Source organism: Pseudophryne corroboree, chromosome 4, assembly GCF_028390025.1.
Source record: "Pseudophryne corroboree isolate aPseCor3 chromosome 4, aPseCor3.hap2, whole genome shotgun sequence".
NCBI lineage: Eukaryota > Metazoa > Chordata > Amphibia > Anura > Myobatrachidae > Pseudophryne > Pseudophryne corroboree.
Window position 1 is genome coordinate 816,169,244 of NC_086447.1, and position 19,634 is coordinate 816,188,877.

The 19,634-nt window shown below is 45.6% G+C and overlaps 1 protein-coding gene across 10 annotated transcripts in view; it reads right to left on the minus strand.

The window, feature by feature from the left end:
- Positions 1 to 19,634, minus strand: part of EHBP1 (EH domain binding protein 1) — a 643,275-nt gene that overhangs the window by 421,340 nt on the left and 202,301 nt on the right. For all 10 annotated transcript variants that reach the window (XM_063918463.1, XM_063918471.1, XM_063918465.1 and 7 more), the window contains exons 6-7: positions 15,431 to 15,612; positions 6,682 to 6,821 (exon numbers count right to left, since the gene is read on the minus strand). In XM_063918463.1, coding sequence (XP_063774533.1) covers positions 6,682 to 6,821; positions 15,431 to 15,612 — 322 coding nt within the window. The remainder of the gene's footprint in view (positions 1 to 6,681; positions 6,822 to 15,430; positions 15,613 to 19,634) is intronic.

Here is a 19,634-nt window from a genome sequence, read left to right on the forward strand (position 1 = left end):
ATCCAGGCTGTACCTGTGATCGTCCCTCTGGAGCTGATGTCCAGTAGCCAAGAAGCCAATCCATCCTGCACGCAGGTGAGTTCACTTCTTCTCCCCTAAGTCCCTCGTTGCAGTGATCCTGTTGCCAGCAGGACTCACTGTAAAATAAAAAACCTAAGCTAAACTTTCTCTAAGCAGCTCTTTAGGAGAGCCACCTAGATTGCACCCTTCTCGGCCGGGCACAAAAATCTAACTGAGGCTTGGAGGAGGGTCATAGGGGGAGGAGCCAGTGCACACCACCTGATCGGAAAGCTTTACTTTTTGTGCCCTGTCTCCTGCGGAGCCGCTATTCCCCATGGTCCTTTCAGGAACCCCAGCATCCACTAGGACGATAGAGAAAAATAAATAAATATCTAATAGTGCAGCATATAAATGTAACATTTACCAAGTAAAAACCATCATTGAATTTTGGGGTATTCTCCCAGAAGAGCAGGCCACCAACCCCCCCCCCCCCCCGCCCCCCGCCCCCCGCCCCCCCAGCACCCCTCTCCCATCTTTCACCATCACAATCTGACCCTAGTTCAGTGAGTTGGGTTGGGTCTTAATGATTACATTAGCTTCATTGTGGCCCATGATGAGGTATATCGTGTTGTAAAACTATTTGAACTCGCCCCATACTCCACCACCGGTGCGCAGCAATTAACATCACATAGAACTATTGACAAAATAAGATATAAATCTGCGCCCTATTTCCTCTTTTGTATTTATTTTGCTAAGAACACCTCAGAGATCAGATTACAGAAATTAGCAATGGAGTGAGCCAGTGTTTTGAATGCTGCCAGATTTCCTGTAGTTTAATAAGATCACAGATATCACAGAGACTACAGAATACCAAATCACTGCATCCCTTTCTTGAGAACAGGATGAAACTTGATGATGCAATTTGCATCATCAGGACCCACCTTCACCGCACCCTGGGTCAAAAGTAGTTACGTATGGTTGTGGGCAGGTGAACTACTCTAAAGGGCCCCATACACTACAACGATATGTCTGAGGCTGAAGTCGGAGGCGATTTCCCTTGAACTCTCACGGGAGCTTCCCGGGACTGGTTCCATACGATTTGGTACATTTTGCATGCGATATATCGTATGCGATCCCAGCCATGCCTGCGGGAATAGACATATCACGAGTGCAGCACTAACGATCTAGGGGGAGACGATCCAACCCTCACGGGAACGTACATCGGATCGGATACACATCCAAAATGACCGATTTCACCCGATATATCGGCCCGAATGCCCGAAATTGGATGAAATCGGGCATTATCGTTCTAGTGTATGGGGCCCTTAAGATACTACATACAGTACACGAAAAAAGACACCTACACCAATTAGGGAGACAGCCTGCATTTATATGTACCAAAGGATTGTAATCCTGCATAATAATAATACTATAGTACCTATAGGACACTATAATGTATGTCCGCAACACGGTTATATTAATGTAACGACCCCAATATTCATCCTTGCAATATCCTTAAGTCCTATAAATCTATGACTGTTACAGATAGATGTATTTATCTAGGCATAAGCAATGCATGAACCTGCACATAGGAATTTGTCCACATAACAATCAAAATGTACAACAATGCAGGTATGCTGGCGACTATAGAAAAGTTAGCTAGTGAGATGTAACTTCATCTATCTGGTCACTGTGAGAGCTGGTTGGGGAAACTTGAGAATTTGTGGCATTGTGAACAGCTGCAGTCCTTGTTATTCCGGTGGTTAAGCCCATAATAACAGGTTTGCCTCATTATCTCGGCATCTCACTAGGTGCAAAAAATATCTTTAATGCATTAATGGAGTCACCTGAGGTTATGTTATGAGCTGGCTGCATTCATCAAGTTGTAATATTAAAACAAATCACAAAACGCACTGGGGCACAGAGACAGCATTACCGGCAGCACTTGGGAATTTATTTGAAAGTTCCAGCAAGTGTTGACTTGTTATCCTCAATAAGCTTATATAACCGCGCCGAAGCACCTTATCAAACAGCCTCTCAGCGTGTGCTCCGATTAAGCAGTTTTGTGTCCTTCTCTGCACTTATCTTTCAGATAACATGTGATCTGTCACATAAACAACACAAAACGCCAGCCTTCCACACTTAATAGTGCAGATCCAACAAGTTCCGCAGACTTCAACACAAAAACAATAATTACAAGCAATCAGCCTCACTAAAGAATTGTCGGCTAAACATGCTAGGCGTGAATTGGAACCCTCTTGTAGTTCCAGATTGAAGCAAACAGGATACAAATTTAAAAATCCTATAAAGGACCATTGATCAAATCTCAAATCGACAAAGGAATACTAAATTATAGAGCTAGAATGGAAGAAAAAAAATGCTACTGCACAAAAGCAGTGCAAACTCAACATTTACCCACAATAAACTAAAACTCTTCCAGCAATAATCATTTGGGACTATCAATTAAAAGATTGTGGTAAATGTTTAGTTGATCTAAAACCCTAATGATTTCATTACATAGACTGGTGGTGATCTATTTGTTCTCAAACACTGAACTCGATCTGTACCAAATATTGTTAGACACACTAGGGCCCAGATTTATCAAGCCTTGGAGAGTGATATATTGCATGGTAATAAAGTGCCAACCAATCAGCTCCTAACTATCATTTTTCAAATGCAGCCTGTAACATGGCAGTTAGGAGCTGATTGTTTGGTACTTTATCACTGTGCAATTTATCACTCTCCAAGGCTTGATAAGGGCCTTAACCACTTAAATGACGATTTCCCCCCCAGGCAAGTGGTTAATCAGGTTTGTTAACAAACTAAAAAAAACATACTAATGGGCAAAACAATGCTGCACTACAGGTGGGAGAGATGTAACGTGCAGAAAGATTTATATTTGGGTGGGGTGTGTTCAAACTGAAATCTAAATTGCAGTGTTAAAATAAAGCAGCAAGTATTTATCCTGCACAGAAACAATATAACCCACCCCAATCTAAAGCTCTCTGCACATGTTACATCTGCCCCACCTGCAGTGCAGATTGGTTTTTGCCCATTAGTGTGCTTTTTACGTTTGCTAACAAACCTGAATAACCCCTACTGTGCAGCTTTGCTTCATCAATGGGCAGTTGAGGCCCAACAACAAAGGCTGGTGTCGTCAACCGCAGAAAGGATTTTCCGTCATAAAGAATCAATTCCCACAGGGCTGAATTTTGATAGTCAAGTGTGAATATTTTAGAAGGGACACACACACACTGATAATCAGAAAATTACCAAATTAGCAGACAAATAACAGTACTGTAAGTGTTTTAAAATGAAGTCATCAACAGCTCATATTGATTATAACATATCAAGAGGATTTTACAATAAAAATAACATTTTAAAGCTGGAATATTTGCTGGCAAAACTCCACCCCCAACGTAGTAATGGGAGTATGAGGGTTGACCACATAAATATTTCAAAGACATTAAAGCAAAATACTGCTTTCTTTGTGGACATTAATAGCATTCTAATGGTATTTCATTCAGCAGGCGGAATGTTAATCCTGCTCTGGCCAAATTCCAACCCAGGTCAAATAATCCTGTCTGCTCATGTCCCACCTGTAAACAAACAGACAAAACGGCATTTTAAACCCCAGAGACAAAATAGTCCGGCAGCATGATCATCCAGTGAGACTGCGTCTATTGTAAGCGTGGACCGAGCCAAGTATGGGGTGTTGGGCCGTGCAAAATAATAAAGCAGGAAAATTAAACAAATGTACATGTATCTTATCTTATATTACAATTTGAACACTGGATTATGTGCATGTCCCTTACGGAATCTAAGAACAGATTTTTTTCCCTCCCCTTGTGTGACCATATAGAGCACCCTCAGCTCTTGTTAACATGATACACAGTCCCCTCAACGTCTACACACAATAGAGGCGGCCATTTTGTGGTCTGAGGCAATGTCAATTCAAACAATCATTCAAAAGGAACAAAGTCTATAGCTCCTAGTAAATTGCTAGATTGCATTAGCATGAAAGTGTGTACACAGTAGAGATTTTGTGGGCTGAAAATAAAACCCAACAATTCCCCAGGGGCACTGGCACTGAAAAGTAACATCGTGTCAACGTAATAAAATGTCCAGATTCAAGTACACCCAAATCTTCAGCAAGGTGAGTCGTAGAAGGGGGCTTTAGTGAAGCGATGATGCAATTCCTGAAAAGCTGCATGTTAAACTACAGGACTGCATTCTTGAAGGCCATTGCCTTTAATGGACATACGCACTGGATAGTTCTGGGAACTCGGTAATACAGCAGAGAGAGGTCACACACACTATATTTAATATCGGCTTACAAAATGAAATTTCAAGTGATAATATTTTTTCACTTGCAATATACACATACATTGTTTATTTGACGTAAGCCCAGTACACACTGCACAATCCCCGCCGACGCAGATATTGGTGGCAATCGGGGACCCGGCGGGGTGCCGGCATCAGGAAGTGCATACACACTTGCCGATGCCTGCGAGGAAGGGGGGGCAGCGAGGGGGAATGACGGCCATGCTGCAGATGTTGTTAATGAGGACCTCCCTCGTTTTGTACATGTTCAGACGAGGGAGGGGGGGCGTTAGTGCGGGAGCGCGCATCGTTAACGACATTGAGTGTACACACTGGACGAGATTGTAAAAGAAAAGGGCAAAAACAGGAAGCCTCAGAGAAAATCTTTGATTAGCAGTAACTCGCTCATTAAATAATGTAAAATTGCGAAAAAGCCTTTAATCTCTCTTCACAGCTTTATAAATAGAGCCTTAATAATTATGGACATTACCAAGGCACAAAATGTATTACATTAGTTCAGCCCACAAAATCGCTGCTACTCCACTGTCACTCAGTACAAAGAGGTGCAGGAGCGCCAAAGCGGGATGCGTTTAATTTGTCGGCTGCTGGGATCCCAGCAGTCAGGATGCCGACATCGGCACAACAGGACTATTCCCACTCGTGGGTGTCCACAACACCCATACAGTGGGAATAGATCCCGTGGTAAACGCAGCGAGCCACCGAACCCGCAAGGGGACTCTCTGCCCTCGCCCCGCTGTTGGCATTCTGGCAGGCGGGATGTCACTGTCAGGATATTGACATCCCGTCCGCAGGTAAATCATACTGAATCCTCCAAAGCATAGTCTAACAAAAATAAACTGCCATGCCCACTTTGCATAATGCTCGCTTCCACCTAGTGTGTTACAGCTGTTCTGTTTTAAAATGTGAACAAGAAGGGTCCAGGAACAAATGCAAACTGCCCATTTACTACTGCAAAGAGGAAGTTAAAGGGTTCTGCGTGCATATATGGTAACAGCCATTGCTAAAAAGCCTCAAAAGAAACCGGCTATGCTTGTAATGGTATCCAGTCTCTAGGTCGACAAGACTTAGGTCGACAGTAACTAGGTGGACAGGGTTTCTAGGTGGACAGGGTTTCTAGCTGGACAGGGTTTCTAGGTGGACAGGGTCTCTAGGTGGACATGGTCTCTAGGTGGACATGAGTTTTTCACTTTTTTTTTCTTTTTTGAACTTTTTCATACTTTACGACTCATGTGGACTATGATTGGGAACGTTAACTTGTGCAGAGCGAGGGGACACGGTGCACTAATTGGGGTTCCTGATCACTGTACGGCGAAAGCAACACCAAAACAAAATGAAACAACTCATGTCGACCTTTTGACCTGTCAACCGAGACCATGTCGACCTAGAGACCCTGCTAACCTAGAATCCCTTTCGACCTACTTACGGTCGACCAATAGCGGTCGAACTAGACACTGTCGACCTAAGTGTGATCAACCGTCAATACCACAGCCACTTGTAATTAAGAGCCTTATTCAGGTTTGTTAGCAAGGACACTAATAGGCAAAACCATGTTACACTGCAGGTGGGGCAGATGTAACATATGCAGAGAGATTTAGATTTGGGTGGGGTGTGGTCAAACTGAATCCTAACTTACACTGTAAAAATAAAGCAGCCAGTATTTACCCTGCACAGAAACAAAATAACCCACCCAAATCTAACTCTCTCTGCACGTTACATCTGCCCCACCTGTAGTGTAACATGGTTTTACTGTGTTTTTTTTTTATTTGCTAACAAACCTGAATAACCCCCTAAATACTGTTAAATGTTCCCAGTATTCACCCACCTACATATTCAAACTCTGTAAGGATCATTTACTAAAAACCTAAAATTCACACGTAAGCATAGCAACTAATAAGAAACTTAAGTGCTAATTGCTTGCTGTGCGCCAGTGCAAATTCTGCACCACAAAGCAGTGTTAGTTATGAGCCTATGAGAAAACACAATAATGTTCAAGGTCATGAAGCATTAACTAAACCATAACTTTTTAGCCTGTTTTTCCTAACACACAAAAACGGGTTGTCACAAGTCATTTGTCTCATGTGTTTTCAAGCTGGTAGTATACAGTTATATCTGAATAAAATACATATATTTTCTATAGTAAAGTATGGCATCATGGCTCCCTTATGGCCTATCTGGACGTGAGACTGGACAGCCAAATGACTGTAAGGTGACGGACATTTGCTAACATTCAGCTAACAATTCTGGCCTGAAATCTTCCCAAAACTTTATATATCGGAGCACAATTACTAAATCTTTGATCTCATACAAATGAAGATTGTCATTTTCTTCAGGACAGACCTGTGATTTTAGCGGTCTTTTCTTCTTGGTTGACTCTGTTCTCTTCATCATCTTCGTTATCCTCTTCAAAGTCGTCCAGATTTCCAATGTCGGCTTGCTTCATACTCATCAAACTGGCAAGGCTTTGCATGTCTTCATCACTGAAAGAAAGCAACATCCACAATTCTTCTTAGGTTGTCCCTAAAGAACGATTCTACATGTGCTATACCTCGCTGCTCAATATATTTCATGCTCATGGCAAACCATAATGGGACAACTTCTGGCCTCAACAGTGACAGAACTCAAGGCATTGCAACAAATTTACAGAAATGGAGCAGAGCTTTCAAAAATGCTAGATTGCGCTTTATTAAAATGATGTCTAATATTAGGGTTGGTTCTAAATCGGAGTGGGAGAAGGGACTTTCTGACGTCACTAAGGGAGGAGACACATCACCAGGGGGAGGAGCTACATCCGAACAGGGTACTCAAAAAGTACCCTCGTGGGCTTGCTACGCTCGCCACGCTTCAGGCTCGGTATTACTAAAGATAATAGTTGGTGGCGTGGATAGTAGAGGAACTATCCCGCTGGCCTAGCTCCTCCCCCTGACGTAAAAAAAGGTCCCTTAGGCCACTTGGATCTAGCATCTACCCTAATATTAGCCTTTTTCTGTAACAGGCGGTAGTGCCTTACCAAAATGACATCACACATTGTATCGTATTGCCCCGAAATGCATGAAATTTAAATTTTCTGCTAAAAACTTGCTTATGAAAAATTACCCAAATGTCTTATCTAATTAGAACGACTTCATAACCGTTAGCTGTGTTCATATCAACGTAACATACAAAATAAAAAAAAATAAAAAAACCACCACTTATAGCTTCCCATTTCAAAGGTCCTTAAACCTATACTTTCTTAGAAACAGCTGTTCTACCAAATCATTACAAAGCAGGGGCACATTTGTATTGCAGAATATGCAAAAAGGAACATTATTGCGCAGCAGGATTACTGCATTGGCTATTTGTGAAAACGTCTGGTACTGATGTAGCACAGGAAGAAAAAAACATAGTTCTGTATTTGTTATTATGATGAAGAGGAATGATCTATTTCAGAATGCGAGCAAATAATACCCCATCTACATTTTGATGGCTTGCTCGCTATTTAATGATACATTTTTGTAATTGGCATTCTGTACAATTCACACTCCCTGGGTACTATAGTGTTGCGGATTAACGCTGGACATTGAAATAGACTTTGTTTGCCTCCCAAGGAATCTGCACATTTTAATACCTGTGGAGATGATTGCAGGATAGAACACAATTAAATGTTGTCAGGCAACAAAACTGAACTTTTATAATGTGGTAAAGAATAAGAAATACAATGAAAACGAGAAGGAAAAAAAAAAAAGATTTACTATAGTAAAATATATAAATAAATAATGAAAGAATTAATATATAACAAAAAGCTACAGCGCTATATGTGGCTACTCTGAGCAAAGAGTATGCGCCATTTGCATTTTCCCCTATATAAAAAGGAGGAATTGTTTTATTTGTTTCCATTTGGGCTTGTGGGGATACATGATATTGATGTCCAAAAGGCACCAGCACTTCCTTCATGGCATCTCTTTCAACTGAATTGCTCCCAAAAAATGGTTAAAACACCCCCCTGGTTTGGAATGTCTTTGGCCTACATTAACATTCCATTAAATGTGCCAGCAGCGGATGCTCTGGACCATCTGTGGGAATGAACAATTTTCAAAAGAAAAAGTAATTTAATGCACGTTTAATGCCTTCTGAGTTGACGCTTTTGAATTTATGAAATAAATGTAATGCAACCCATGGCATTTAGTTGACGGAGTCCATCAGTGACTACAGGCGGAGTGACACTGCCCTGTGTGTGGTCTGTTACTAAGGAGAGGAGCGGAGTGATACAGCTGTGTGCGATCTGTCCTGTCAGAGAAAGCGGGTTGGAGGGATACGGAGCTTGGTTCATGGATTACTTCCAGCTATGGCGGTTGGCTTCTGAAAAAAAACAAACCCTAGTGTATGGTGCATATGGTAGAGAACAACGAGTTTTATGGTAAGAACTTACCTTTGTTAAAACTCTTTCTGCGAGGTACACTGGGCTCACAAGGATAGACATTGGGGTGTAGAGTAGGATCTTGATCCGAAGCACCAACAGGCTCAAAAGCTTTGACCTTCTTCCCAAGATGCATAGCGCCGCCTCCTATATCACCCCGCCTCCGTGCACAGGAGCTCAGTTTTGTTAACCAGCCCAATGCAGTAGCAAGTAATAGAGACGACAACTGCCAGTTGCCACAAACACCACACTCTCCCGACAGGAGAAGTGTCAGCGGCTAATGCCATACCAACCAAAAGAAGCTAAGTACGTCAGGGTGGGTGCCTTGTGGAGCCCAGTGTACCTCGCAGAAAGAGTTTTAACAAAGGTAAGTTCTTACCATAAAACTCATTTTCTGCTGCGGGGTACACTGGGCTTTACAAGGATAGACATTGGGGATGCCCTAAAGCTGTTACTTATGGGAGGGGATGCACTGTAGCGGGCACAAGAACCCGGCGTCCAAAGGAAGCATCCTGGGAAGCGGCGGTATCGAAGGCATAGAACCTAATGAACGTGTTCACTGAGGACCACGTAGCCGCCATGCACAATTGTTCAAGGGTCGCACCACGGCGGGCCGCCCAAGAAGGTCCAACAGACCAAGTAGAATGGGCCTTAATGTGATCAGGAGCAGAGAGACCAGCCTTCACATAAGCATGTGCAATCACCATTCTAATCCATCTGGCCAGAGTTTGCTTGTGAGCAGGCCAGCCCCGTTTGTGAAACCCAAACACAACAAAAAGAGTATCAAATTTCCTAATAGGAGCAGTTCTCTTCACATAAATACAGAGAGCCCGTACCACATCCAAAGACCGCTCTTTGGAGACAGATCAGGAGAAACAAGTGCCGGAACTACAATCTCCTGATTAAGGTGGAACGAAGAAACCATCTTAAGTAGATAGCCGGGACAAGTCCTAAGAACCGCCCGGTCACGGTGAAATATCAGATATGGGGAACTACAGGACAAGGCACCCAAATCCAACACTCTTCTATCTGAAGCAATAGCCAGCAGAAACACCACCTTAAGGGAAAGCCACTTAAGGTCAGCTGAACCAAGAGGTTCAAACGGAGACTCTTGTAACGCCTCCAAAACCACCGACAAGTCCCAAGGAGCCACAGGCGGGACATTGGGAAGTTGGATACGCAACACGCCCTGAGTAAAGGTATGCACATCAGGTAAGGTCGCCATTTTTCTCTGAAACCACATCGACAAGGTAGATATTTGAACCTTGACGGAGGCCAGACGCAGGCCTAAGTCCAGGCCCTGCTGAAGAAAAGCCAACAACTTGGCTATACTGAACTTGGAAGCGTCATAATCGTTAGATGCGCACCAAACAAAGTAAAAATGCCAGACCCTATAGTAAATCCGAGCCGAAGCCGGTTTCCGAGCCCGCAACATAGTTTGAATGAGCGCCTCAGAAAACCCTTTAGCCCTTAAGACGGAAGCTTCAATAGCCACGCCGTCAAAGACAGCCGGGCTAGGTCATGGTAGACACAGGGGCCCTGAACGAGGAGGTCTGGGCGTTGTGGAAGTAGAATTGGACGCTCTGACGATAGGCCTTGCAGGTCTGAGAACCAGTGCCGTCTGGGCCACGCTGGAGCTATGAGAAGCAGAATTCCTTTTTCTTGCTTGAACTTCCGAATTACCCTGGGCAGGAGTGACACCGGTGGGAACACGTACGACAGCCGAAACCTCCACGGCACCGCCAGCGCATCCACGAATGCTGCTTGAGGATCCCTTGTCCTTGCTCCGAAGACCGGAACCTTGTGATTGTGTCGAGACGCCATCAGATCTACGTCTGGAAGGCCCCACCTTTCCATTAGGAGTTGAAACACTTCTGGATGGAGGCCCCACTCGCCGGCATGCGCGTCTTGACGACTGAGAAAGTCCGCTTCCCAATTCAGGACTCCGGGAATAAATATTGCCGATATGGCCGGTAGATGGCGTTCTGCCCACTGTAGAATCCGTGAGACTTCCTTCATTGCTAGGCGGCTTCGAGTGCCGCCTTGATGATTTATGTAAGCCTCTGTGGTGGCGTTGTCCGACTGTACTTGAACAGGACGGTTCTGAATTAAATGCTGGGCTAGGTTCAAGGCATTGAAGACCGCCCGCAACTCCAGAATATTGATCGAGAGGAGGGACTCCTCCTTGGTCCACCGCCCCTGAAGGGAGTGTTGCTCCAGCACCACGCCCCAACCTCTTAGACTGGCATCTGTCGTCAACAGGACCCAGTCGGATATCCAGAACGGACGGCCCCTGCACAGTTGTTGGTCCCGGAGCCACCAGAGCAGCGACAGACGGACCTCCGGAGTCAATGAGATCATTTGAGACCTGATCCGGTGAGGCAGGCCGTCCCATTTGGCTAGAATCAGCCTCTGGAGAGGGCGAGAGTGAAATTGAGCGTACTCCACCATGTCAAATGCTGACACCATGAGGCCCAGCACCTGCATCGCCGAATGTATCGACACTTGCGGACGAGATAGGAAGCAACGAATCCTGTCCTGAAGTTTCAGGACTTTCTCCTGAGACAGGAACTACCGCTGGTTGTGAGTGTCCAATAGTGCTCCCAGATGCACCATGCTCTGAGCAGGGATCAGGGATGACTTCTTCCAGTTGATGAGCCACCCGTGGGCTTGCAGAAACCGAACCGTCCCATCTAGATGACGCAGGAGAAGTTCTGGGGAATTTGCCAGGACTAATAAGTCGTCCAAATACGGAAGTATCCCGACCCCTTGACGGCGGAGTACCACCGTCATGACTTTTGTAAAGACTCGCGGAGCCGTTGTTAAACCAAAAGGTAACGCCCAAAACTGGTAATGGCAGTTGCCAATCGCAAATCTCAGGTATTGCTGATGAGACACTGCTATAGGAATATGCAGGTAAGCATCCTGTATATCCAGGGTGACCATGACGTCCCCAGGTTCCAAGGCCAGAACTATAGAGCGAAGGGTTTCCATCCGGAACCTGGAAACCTTCACAAACCTGTTCAATGCTTTGGAGGTTGAGAATGGGCCGGGAGGACCCATTCGGTTTCGGGACTAGAAACAGCGGAGAATAGTACCCCCGGCCTCTCTGCGCAAGAGGCACCTGTACTACGACTCCTGTATCCAGGAGGGTCTGTACCACCGAATGTAGAGTGTTTGCCTTTGTCTTGTCCAACGGAACATCTGTCTGGCAAAATCGATGAGGGGGTCGGTTTTTGAAGGCTATGGCGTAACCTCGCGTGACGACTTCCCGTACCCAGGCATCTGAAGTGGTCTTCAACCATTCCCGGGTATACCCTAGAAGCCAGCCCCCCACCCTGGGATCCCCGCCCCGTCATGCGGCAGGCTTATCTGTCTTGGAAGCTGGCTGACGGGCCGCCCAGGCTCTATTGGGCTTAGGCTTACCAGGTTTGGAAGTGCGGGTCTGCTTGTTGTACGCCTGACCTTTTGCTTTACCTGAAGGACGAAAGGGGCGAAAGGAAGTACCTTTAGCCTTCGACACAGAACGAGCAGTACTTGGCAGACAGGCAGTTTTGGCAGTAGCCAAGTCAGCCACAATCTTATTTAAATCCTCCCCAAACAGAATATCTCCCTTAAAAGGGAGTACATCCAGGGTTTTTCTAGAGTCCAGATCCACAGACCAGGATCTCAGCCACAATATCCGGCGAGCCAGGACTGACGTAGTAGAGGCCTTGGCTGCCAGGATACCGGCATCAGAAGCCGCCTCTTTAATATAACGAGAAGCTGTGACAATATAAGACAAGCATGGTCTAGCATGGTCAGAGGAGATTTCAGCATCTAACTCCAAGGCCCATGCTTCAATGGCCTCTGCAGCCCAAGTAGCTGCAATAGTGGGCCTTTGTGCAGCACCCGTGAGGGTGTAAATCGCTTTCAGACAACCCTTCACACGTTTATCCGTAGACTCTTTTAGAGACGTGACGGTGGTGACCGGTAGAGCTGAGGAAACCACCATCCTAGCCACATGTGAGTCCACTGGAGGAGGCGTTTCCCAATTTTTAGACAGCTCCGGTGCGAGGGGATAGCGAGCCAGCATCTGCTTTTGAGGCACAAACTTCGTACCCGGGTTTTCCCAGGGTTTCTGACGTATATCAATTAGGTGGTCAGAGTGAGGTAAACCTTGTTTAATCACCTTCTGACGCTTGAACCTATCTGGTTTCTTAGGAGGAACGGATGGCTCGGGATCATCCGTAATCTGTAAAATTAACTTAATAACCTCCAAAAGATCAGGAACATCCACATGTGAACCACCCTCCCCATTAGCCGTATCTGAGTCAGAACCTGTGGGGTCAGTGTAAGTGCCGTCTTCATCCGACGAGGTGTCAGTGACAGCAGTGGATTGTGAGGAGACAAGCGCTCGCTTAGAGGACCCCTTGGATGTAGGCAAGCGACGGTCAGACTTTTTAGTAGTTAGGGACTGGTTCAACTTCTTTATTTGAGAAGATAAATCGTCCGCCCACGGCGGGTTAGCTGCAGGGACCACAAACGGTTGCACCGGCATTGGGGTCCCATCAGGGGTGTTCGTTTATGAACTAGCGTATGCAGAAGCGTGGAAAAAGTGGTCCACGGCGGGTCATTATTTGCCCCCGTTGCCACCGTCCCACTGCTGCTATATTCTCATCATAGGTATCTGCGGCTTCAGCAACACCGGCAGTGTGTTCAGCCCCAGAGCCGTTACCCTCAGAGGCAGACATGATATAACTTGCAGTATCAGGTAACACAGTACAATTTGTCAGCAGCACAATACCTCTAGCCCAAACCCCTGCGCAGTGTAGTCAGCACCAGCAGAGATAAAGGAGAGATATGGTGACTAAATCACAGAGAAAAATACGTAATACAGTATATAGCAGGTTGAGTGAAAGACACGAAATGGACACCACTCAGCTATCAAATGCACACACAAATAGTCACAGTCTGTACAATGCAGAGGTTATTACTAACAATAATACTGCACTGGACTAGCTTACACAGCTATATAACAATAGATATAACAGTACACAGTAAGAACTGGATGTATATCACAGGATAATTGTACTAGGAAACCCTGACTTTGTGCACTCTTTCTTAACTAACACTGACTAAAAAAGGCAGGTAGAAAACTTAAGTGTCTTGTAAAGTCACAGCACTGACAACCAGGCGGCTTTACACAGGAGGATTTGCCCAAGCATTCCCAGGAACAGTGAGCTGAGGGATAATGGCGCCGCAGACACTGCCAGGGAGTGAGGGAGAGACAGATATGCAGCTCCAGGGCGGAAACATTTGCGGGAAATGGCGCCCTGGGGCTGGGGGAAGGGCTCCAGGTCTAAGCCTTATCCCCTTGCTGGCAAAACCACCGGGTACTGCGGGCTACTTGTAAAAAAGGTTTAGAGAGAAAACCTGACCTGCACCCATGCCCTGGTGATCTAGTGGGATCGCCTGTACTGCCACAGTGTCCACCGCCAGCGCGCGCGGCCCGCCTGCCACCGGCCGCGCCGGATCGCGATAAAGTGCGGCCACGCGATCCCGAAGTGCGGCCACGCGATCCCGGAGAGCTCCAGCCGTGTGTGACTAACCTGGAAGAAAACCGGAGCCTCCTGCTGTAGGTACCCGGCAACCAGGGCACGGGAGTGTACAGCGCCGCTGTGGGGGAGATGGAGCTGCAGCAGGGAATGTCTACTGACATCCAGCACAATCTGTGCCTCTGCTGCAGCCCTTGTAGTCTTTTTTCCTCAGAAAAAGCTTTTATAGAGCTGCTGTGAGCAGCTCTTCCTGTCGCATGCTTGCACTGCAAGCACCAACTACAAACTGAGCTCCTGTGCACGGAGGCGGGGTGATATAGGAGGCGGCGCTATGCATCTTACGAAGAAGGTCAAAGCTTTTGAGCCTGTTGGTGCTTCGGAACAAGATCCTACTCTACACCCCAATGTCTATCCTTGTGGAGCCCAGTGTACCCCGCAGCAGAAATAGAGATTTTATGCTCCACTGGGGCAGGGACTGATGTGAATGACTAAATATTCTCTGAAATGAGATGTGAAATGTGTGTGCGCAATATAAATGTTAAGAAGTATTTAAATAAATACCCCCAAGTACTGTGCTGGAATGGAAAAGGTGTGTAAATAGAATGTAAGTTTCTAATAGAGCTGCACTGGCACCCAACTTTATTGTGTAAAGCATTACTTTGCTATAAAATCTGCAAGAGTGAGGAGCCCTTGGTGACTTAGTCAGGGCAAAGGAAGTTTCAGAGGGGAGGTGCAGTGGCGTCACTAGGGTTGGTGTCCCCCAGTGCCCTGAACGGATCACTACCTGCGCCGTAAAAGGGAGCATGGCCTTGTGTGGAATGGACATGGCCTCCAGGCACACCATCATTCAGGAACACCATCATTTTAATCACAGTGGGGGGGAGCTGAAGGGGTAGGGGGGTTTGCGTAGAACTCCCGGAGATGATGGCCTGCCCCCAGAGACTTTTGCCATGCTGCCAGCTTCTTCCAGGCTCCCAGCCAGGCTCTGCACTATAACGCCTACTCCCTGCTTCTGTCGTCTCGGGGAGTGTCACCCGCTGCAGTCCCCACCCCATTAGTGATGCAACTGGGCATGTGCACTACCTCCACAGTGAAGTGGGGTTACCTGCTAATGCAATAAGCAAAAGCAAATATGGATAGAAACAAAAACACTTACGTAGCTTTGCCCTCTCTGAGAAATATGCAAGATAAGGAGAACTGCAGAGTGGCCAACACAACTTTCTTTGACAGGGGTTTGAACTTTAACTTGACATCAGTTTGTGTAGGCATGGGGCTTGCGTATTGCTTCATGTTGATGTTGCTTGTTGCAAGAGCTTTTCGACGACCAGAAGGAGATTCCTATATAAAGACATAAAAGTAATTTCACTGAAAATCTTCAAAAGTCTCTGAAGACAATAATGTGACTACTTATTAACATATGTACAAAGGTGTATAGTGAAACCAATTACCATCTCCATGCCTTTAAGAATTACTGCACCATATGGCTGATATAAATAAAACCATATAAATTATTATTATTATCCATGCCACAAAGAATCAGCACAGGATAATTGTGACAAGTACAGGGCAAATAAACACTGACATAATAATAATAATAATAATAATAATAATAATAATAATAATACAGGTTGAGTCTCCCTTATCCAAAATGCTTGGGACCAGAGGTATTTTGGATATGGGATTTTTCCGTATTTTGGAATAATTGCATACCATAATGAGATATCATGGTGATGGGACCTAAATCTAAGCACAGAATACATTTATGTTTCATATACACCATATACACACAGCCTGAAGGTAGTTTTAGCCAATATTTTTTATAACTTTGTGTATTAAACAAAGTTTGTGTACATTCACACAATTCATTTATGTTTCATATACACCTTATACACACAGCCTGAAGGTCATTTAATACAATATATTTAATAACTTTGTGTATTAAACAAAGTTTGTGTACATTGAGCCATCAAAAAACAAAGGTTTCACTATCTCACTCTCACTCAAAAAAGTCTGTATTTCGGAATATTCCGTATTTCAGAATATTTGGATATGGGATACTCAACCTGTAATAATAATAATAATAATAATAATAATAATAATTTTATTTATATTGCGCTCTTTCTCCAACAGAACTCAAGTGCTTTACAGAGATCAAAAACAATGCACATACAGTAATACAGAAGATTTAAGTAATACAGCAATAGATAAGCCCCCCAGACATAAGAGAAAACCTTAAGCACACAGAAAATAAGAATTTACTTACCGATAATTCTATTTCTCGGAGTCCGTAGTGGATGCTGGGGTTCCTGAAAGGACCATGGGGAATAGCGGCTCCGCAGGAGACAGGGCACAAAAAGTAAAGCTTTCCGATCAGGTGGTGTGCACTGGCTCCTCCCCCTATGACCCTCCTCCAGACTCCAGTTAGGTACTGTGCCCGGACGAGCGTACACAATAAGGGAGGAATTTTGAATCCCGGGTAAGACTCATACCAGCCACACCAATCACACTGTACAACCTGTGATCTGAACCCAGTTAACAGTATGATAACAGCGGAGCCTCTGAAAAGATGGCTCACAACAACAATAACCCGATTTAGTTAGCAATAACTATGTACAAGTATTGCAGATAATCCGCACTTGGGATGGGCGCCCAGCATCCACTACGGACTCCGAGAAATAGAATTATCGGTAAGTAAATTCTTATTTTCTCTATCGTCCTTGTGGATGCTGGGGTTCCTGAAAGGACCATGGGGATTATACCAAAGCTCCCAAACGGGCGGGAGAGTGCGGATGACTCTGCAGCACCGAATGAGAGAACTCCAGGTCCTCTTTTGCCAGGGTATCAAATTTGTAGAATTTTACAAACGTGTTCTCCCCCGACCACGTAGCTGCTCGGCAAAGTTGTAATGCCGAGACCCCTCGGGCAGCCGCCCAAGATGAGCCCACCTTCCTTGTGGAATGGGCCTTAACAGATTTAGACTGTGGCAGGCCTGCCACAGAATGTGCAAGTTGAATTGTGCTACCAATCCCACGAGCAATCGACTGCTTAGAAGCAGAAGCACCCAGCATTGTTGGGTGCATACAGGATAAACAGCAAGTCAGATTTCCTGACTCCAGCCAACCTGGAAACTAAATTTTCAGGGCCCTGATAACATCCAGCAACTTGGAGTCCTCCAAGTCCCTAGTAGCCGCAGGTACCACAATAAGCTGGTTCAGGTGAAACGCTGACACCACCTTAAGGAGAAACTGGGGACGAGTCCGCAGCTTTGCCCTGTCCGAATGGACAATCAGATATGGCTTTGTGAGATAAAGCCGCCAATTCTGACACTCGCCTGGCCGAGGCCAGGACCAACAGCATGGTCATTTTCCATGTGAGATATATCAAATCCACAGATTTGAGTTGTTTAAACCAATGTGATTTTTTTAGGAATCCCAAAACTACGTTGAGATCGCCCAGTGCCACTGGAGACATCAAAGGGGCTGTATATGCAGTACTCCCTTAACAACTTCTGGACTTCAGGAACTGAAGCCAATTTCTTTCTGGAAGAAAATCAACAGGCCGAAATTTGAACCTTAATGGACCCAATTTGAGACCCATAGACACTCCTGTTTGCAGGAAATGTAGAAATTAACCTAGTTGAAATTCTTCCGTGGAGCCTTCCTGGACTCACACCCTGGCACATATTTTCACCTAAGTGGTGATAATGTTGTGCGGTCACCTCCTTCCTGGCTCTGACCAGGGTAGGGATGACCTCTTCCGGAATGCCTCTTTCCCTTAGGATCCGGCGTTCACCCGCCTTGGCGTCAACGCAGCTGCGGTAAGTCCCGGAACAGACACGGTTCTTGCCGAATCAAGACCCTTCTTAGTATCTCTTGAAGTTCCGGGAACCAAGTCCTTCTTGGCCAAACCGGAGCCACGAGTATAGTTCTTACTCCTCTCCTTCCTATCATTTTCAATACATTGGGTATGAAAAGCAGAGGATGGAACACATACACCGACTGGTACACCGACGGTGTTACCAGAGCGTCCCAGCTATTGCCTGAGTGTCTCTTGACCTGGCGCTTCAGGTGGGACGCCATCATAACCACCTTTGGTCTTTCCCAACGGTTTACAATCATGTGGAAACTACCAGATTAAGTTTCCACTTTTCCGGGTGGAATTCATTTATGCTGAGGAAATCTTCCCAGTTGCCCACTCCCGGAATGAACACTGCTGACAGTGTTATCACATGATTTTCCGCCCAGCGAAGAATCCTTGCTGTCATTGCCCTCCTGCTTCTTGTGTCGCCCCGTCTGATAACGTGGGCGACCGCCATGATGATGTCCTACTGGATCAGCACCGGTTGACTTTGAAGCAGGAGTCTTCCTAGGCTCAGAGCATTGTAAATTGCCCTTAGCTCCAGTATATTCATGTGGAGAGAAGTCTCCAGACTTGACCACACTTCCTTGGAAATTTTTTCCCTGTGTGACTACTCCCCAGCCTCTCAGGCTGGTATCCGTGGTCCCCAGAACACAGTCCTGAATGCTGAGTGTGCTGCCCTCTAAAAGATGAGCACTCTGCAGCCCCCACAGAAGAGACACCCTTGTCCTTGGAGACAGGATTATCCGCTGATGCATCTGAAAATGCGATCCGGACCATTCGTCCAGCAAATCCCCTGAGATCTGCCGAATGGAATCGCTTCGTAAGAAGCCACCATTTTTCCCAGGACTCCTGTGCATTGATGCACTGATACTTGGCCTGGTTTTAGGAGGTTTCTGACTAGGTCGAATAACTCCTTGGCTTTTTCCTCCCGGAGGAACACCTTTTTCTGGACTATGCCCAGAATCATTCCTAGGAACAGCAGACGTATCGTCGGAAAACAGCTGCGATTCTTGGAATATTTAGAATCCAGTCGTGCTGTCGTAGAACTACTTTAGATAGTGCTCTTCCGACCTCCAACTGTTCTCTGGAACTTGCCCTTTTCAGGATATCGTCCAAGTAAGGGATAATTTAGATGCCTTTTTTCTTTGAAGAAACATCTTTTCGGCCATTACCTTGGTAAAAGGCCCGGGGTGCCGTGGATAATTCAAACGGCATCGTCTGAAACTGATATTGACAGTTCTGTACCACGAACCAGAGGTACCCTTGTTGAGAAGGGCAAATTTGGACATGGAGGTAATCCTTGATGTCCAGGGACACCATATAGTCCCCTTCTTTCCGGTTCGCTATCACTGCTCTGAGTGACTCCATCTCGATTTGAACCTTTTATGTAAGTGTTCAAAGATTTCAGTTTAGACTATGTCTCACCAAGCCGTCTGGCTTCAGTACCACAATATAGTGTGGAAAAATAATACCCTTTTCCTTGTTGTAGGAGGGGTACT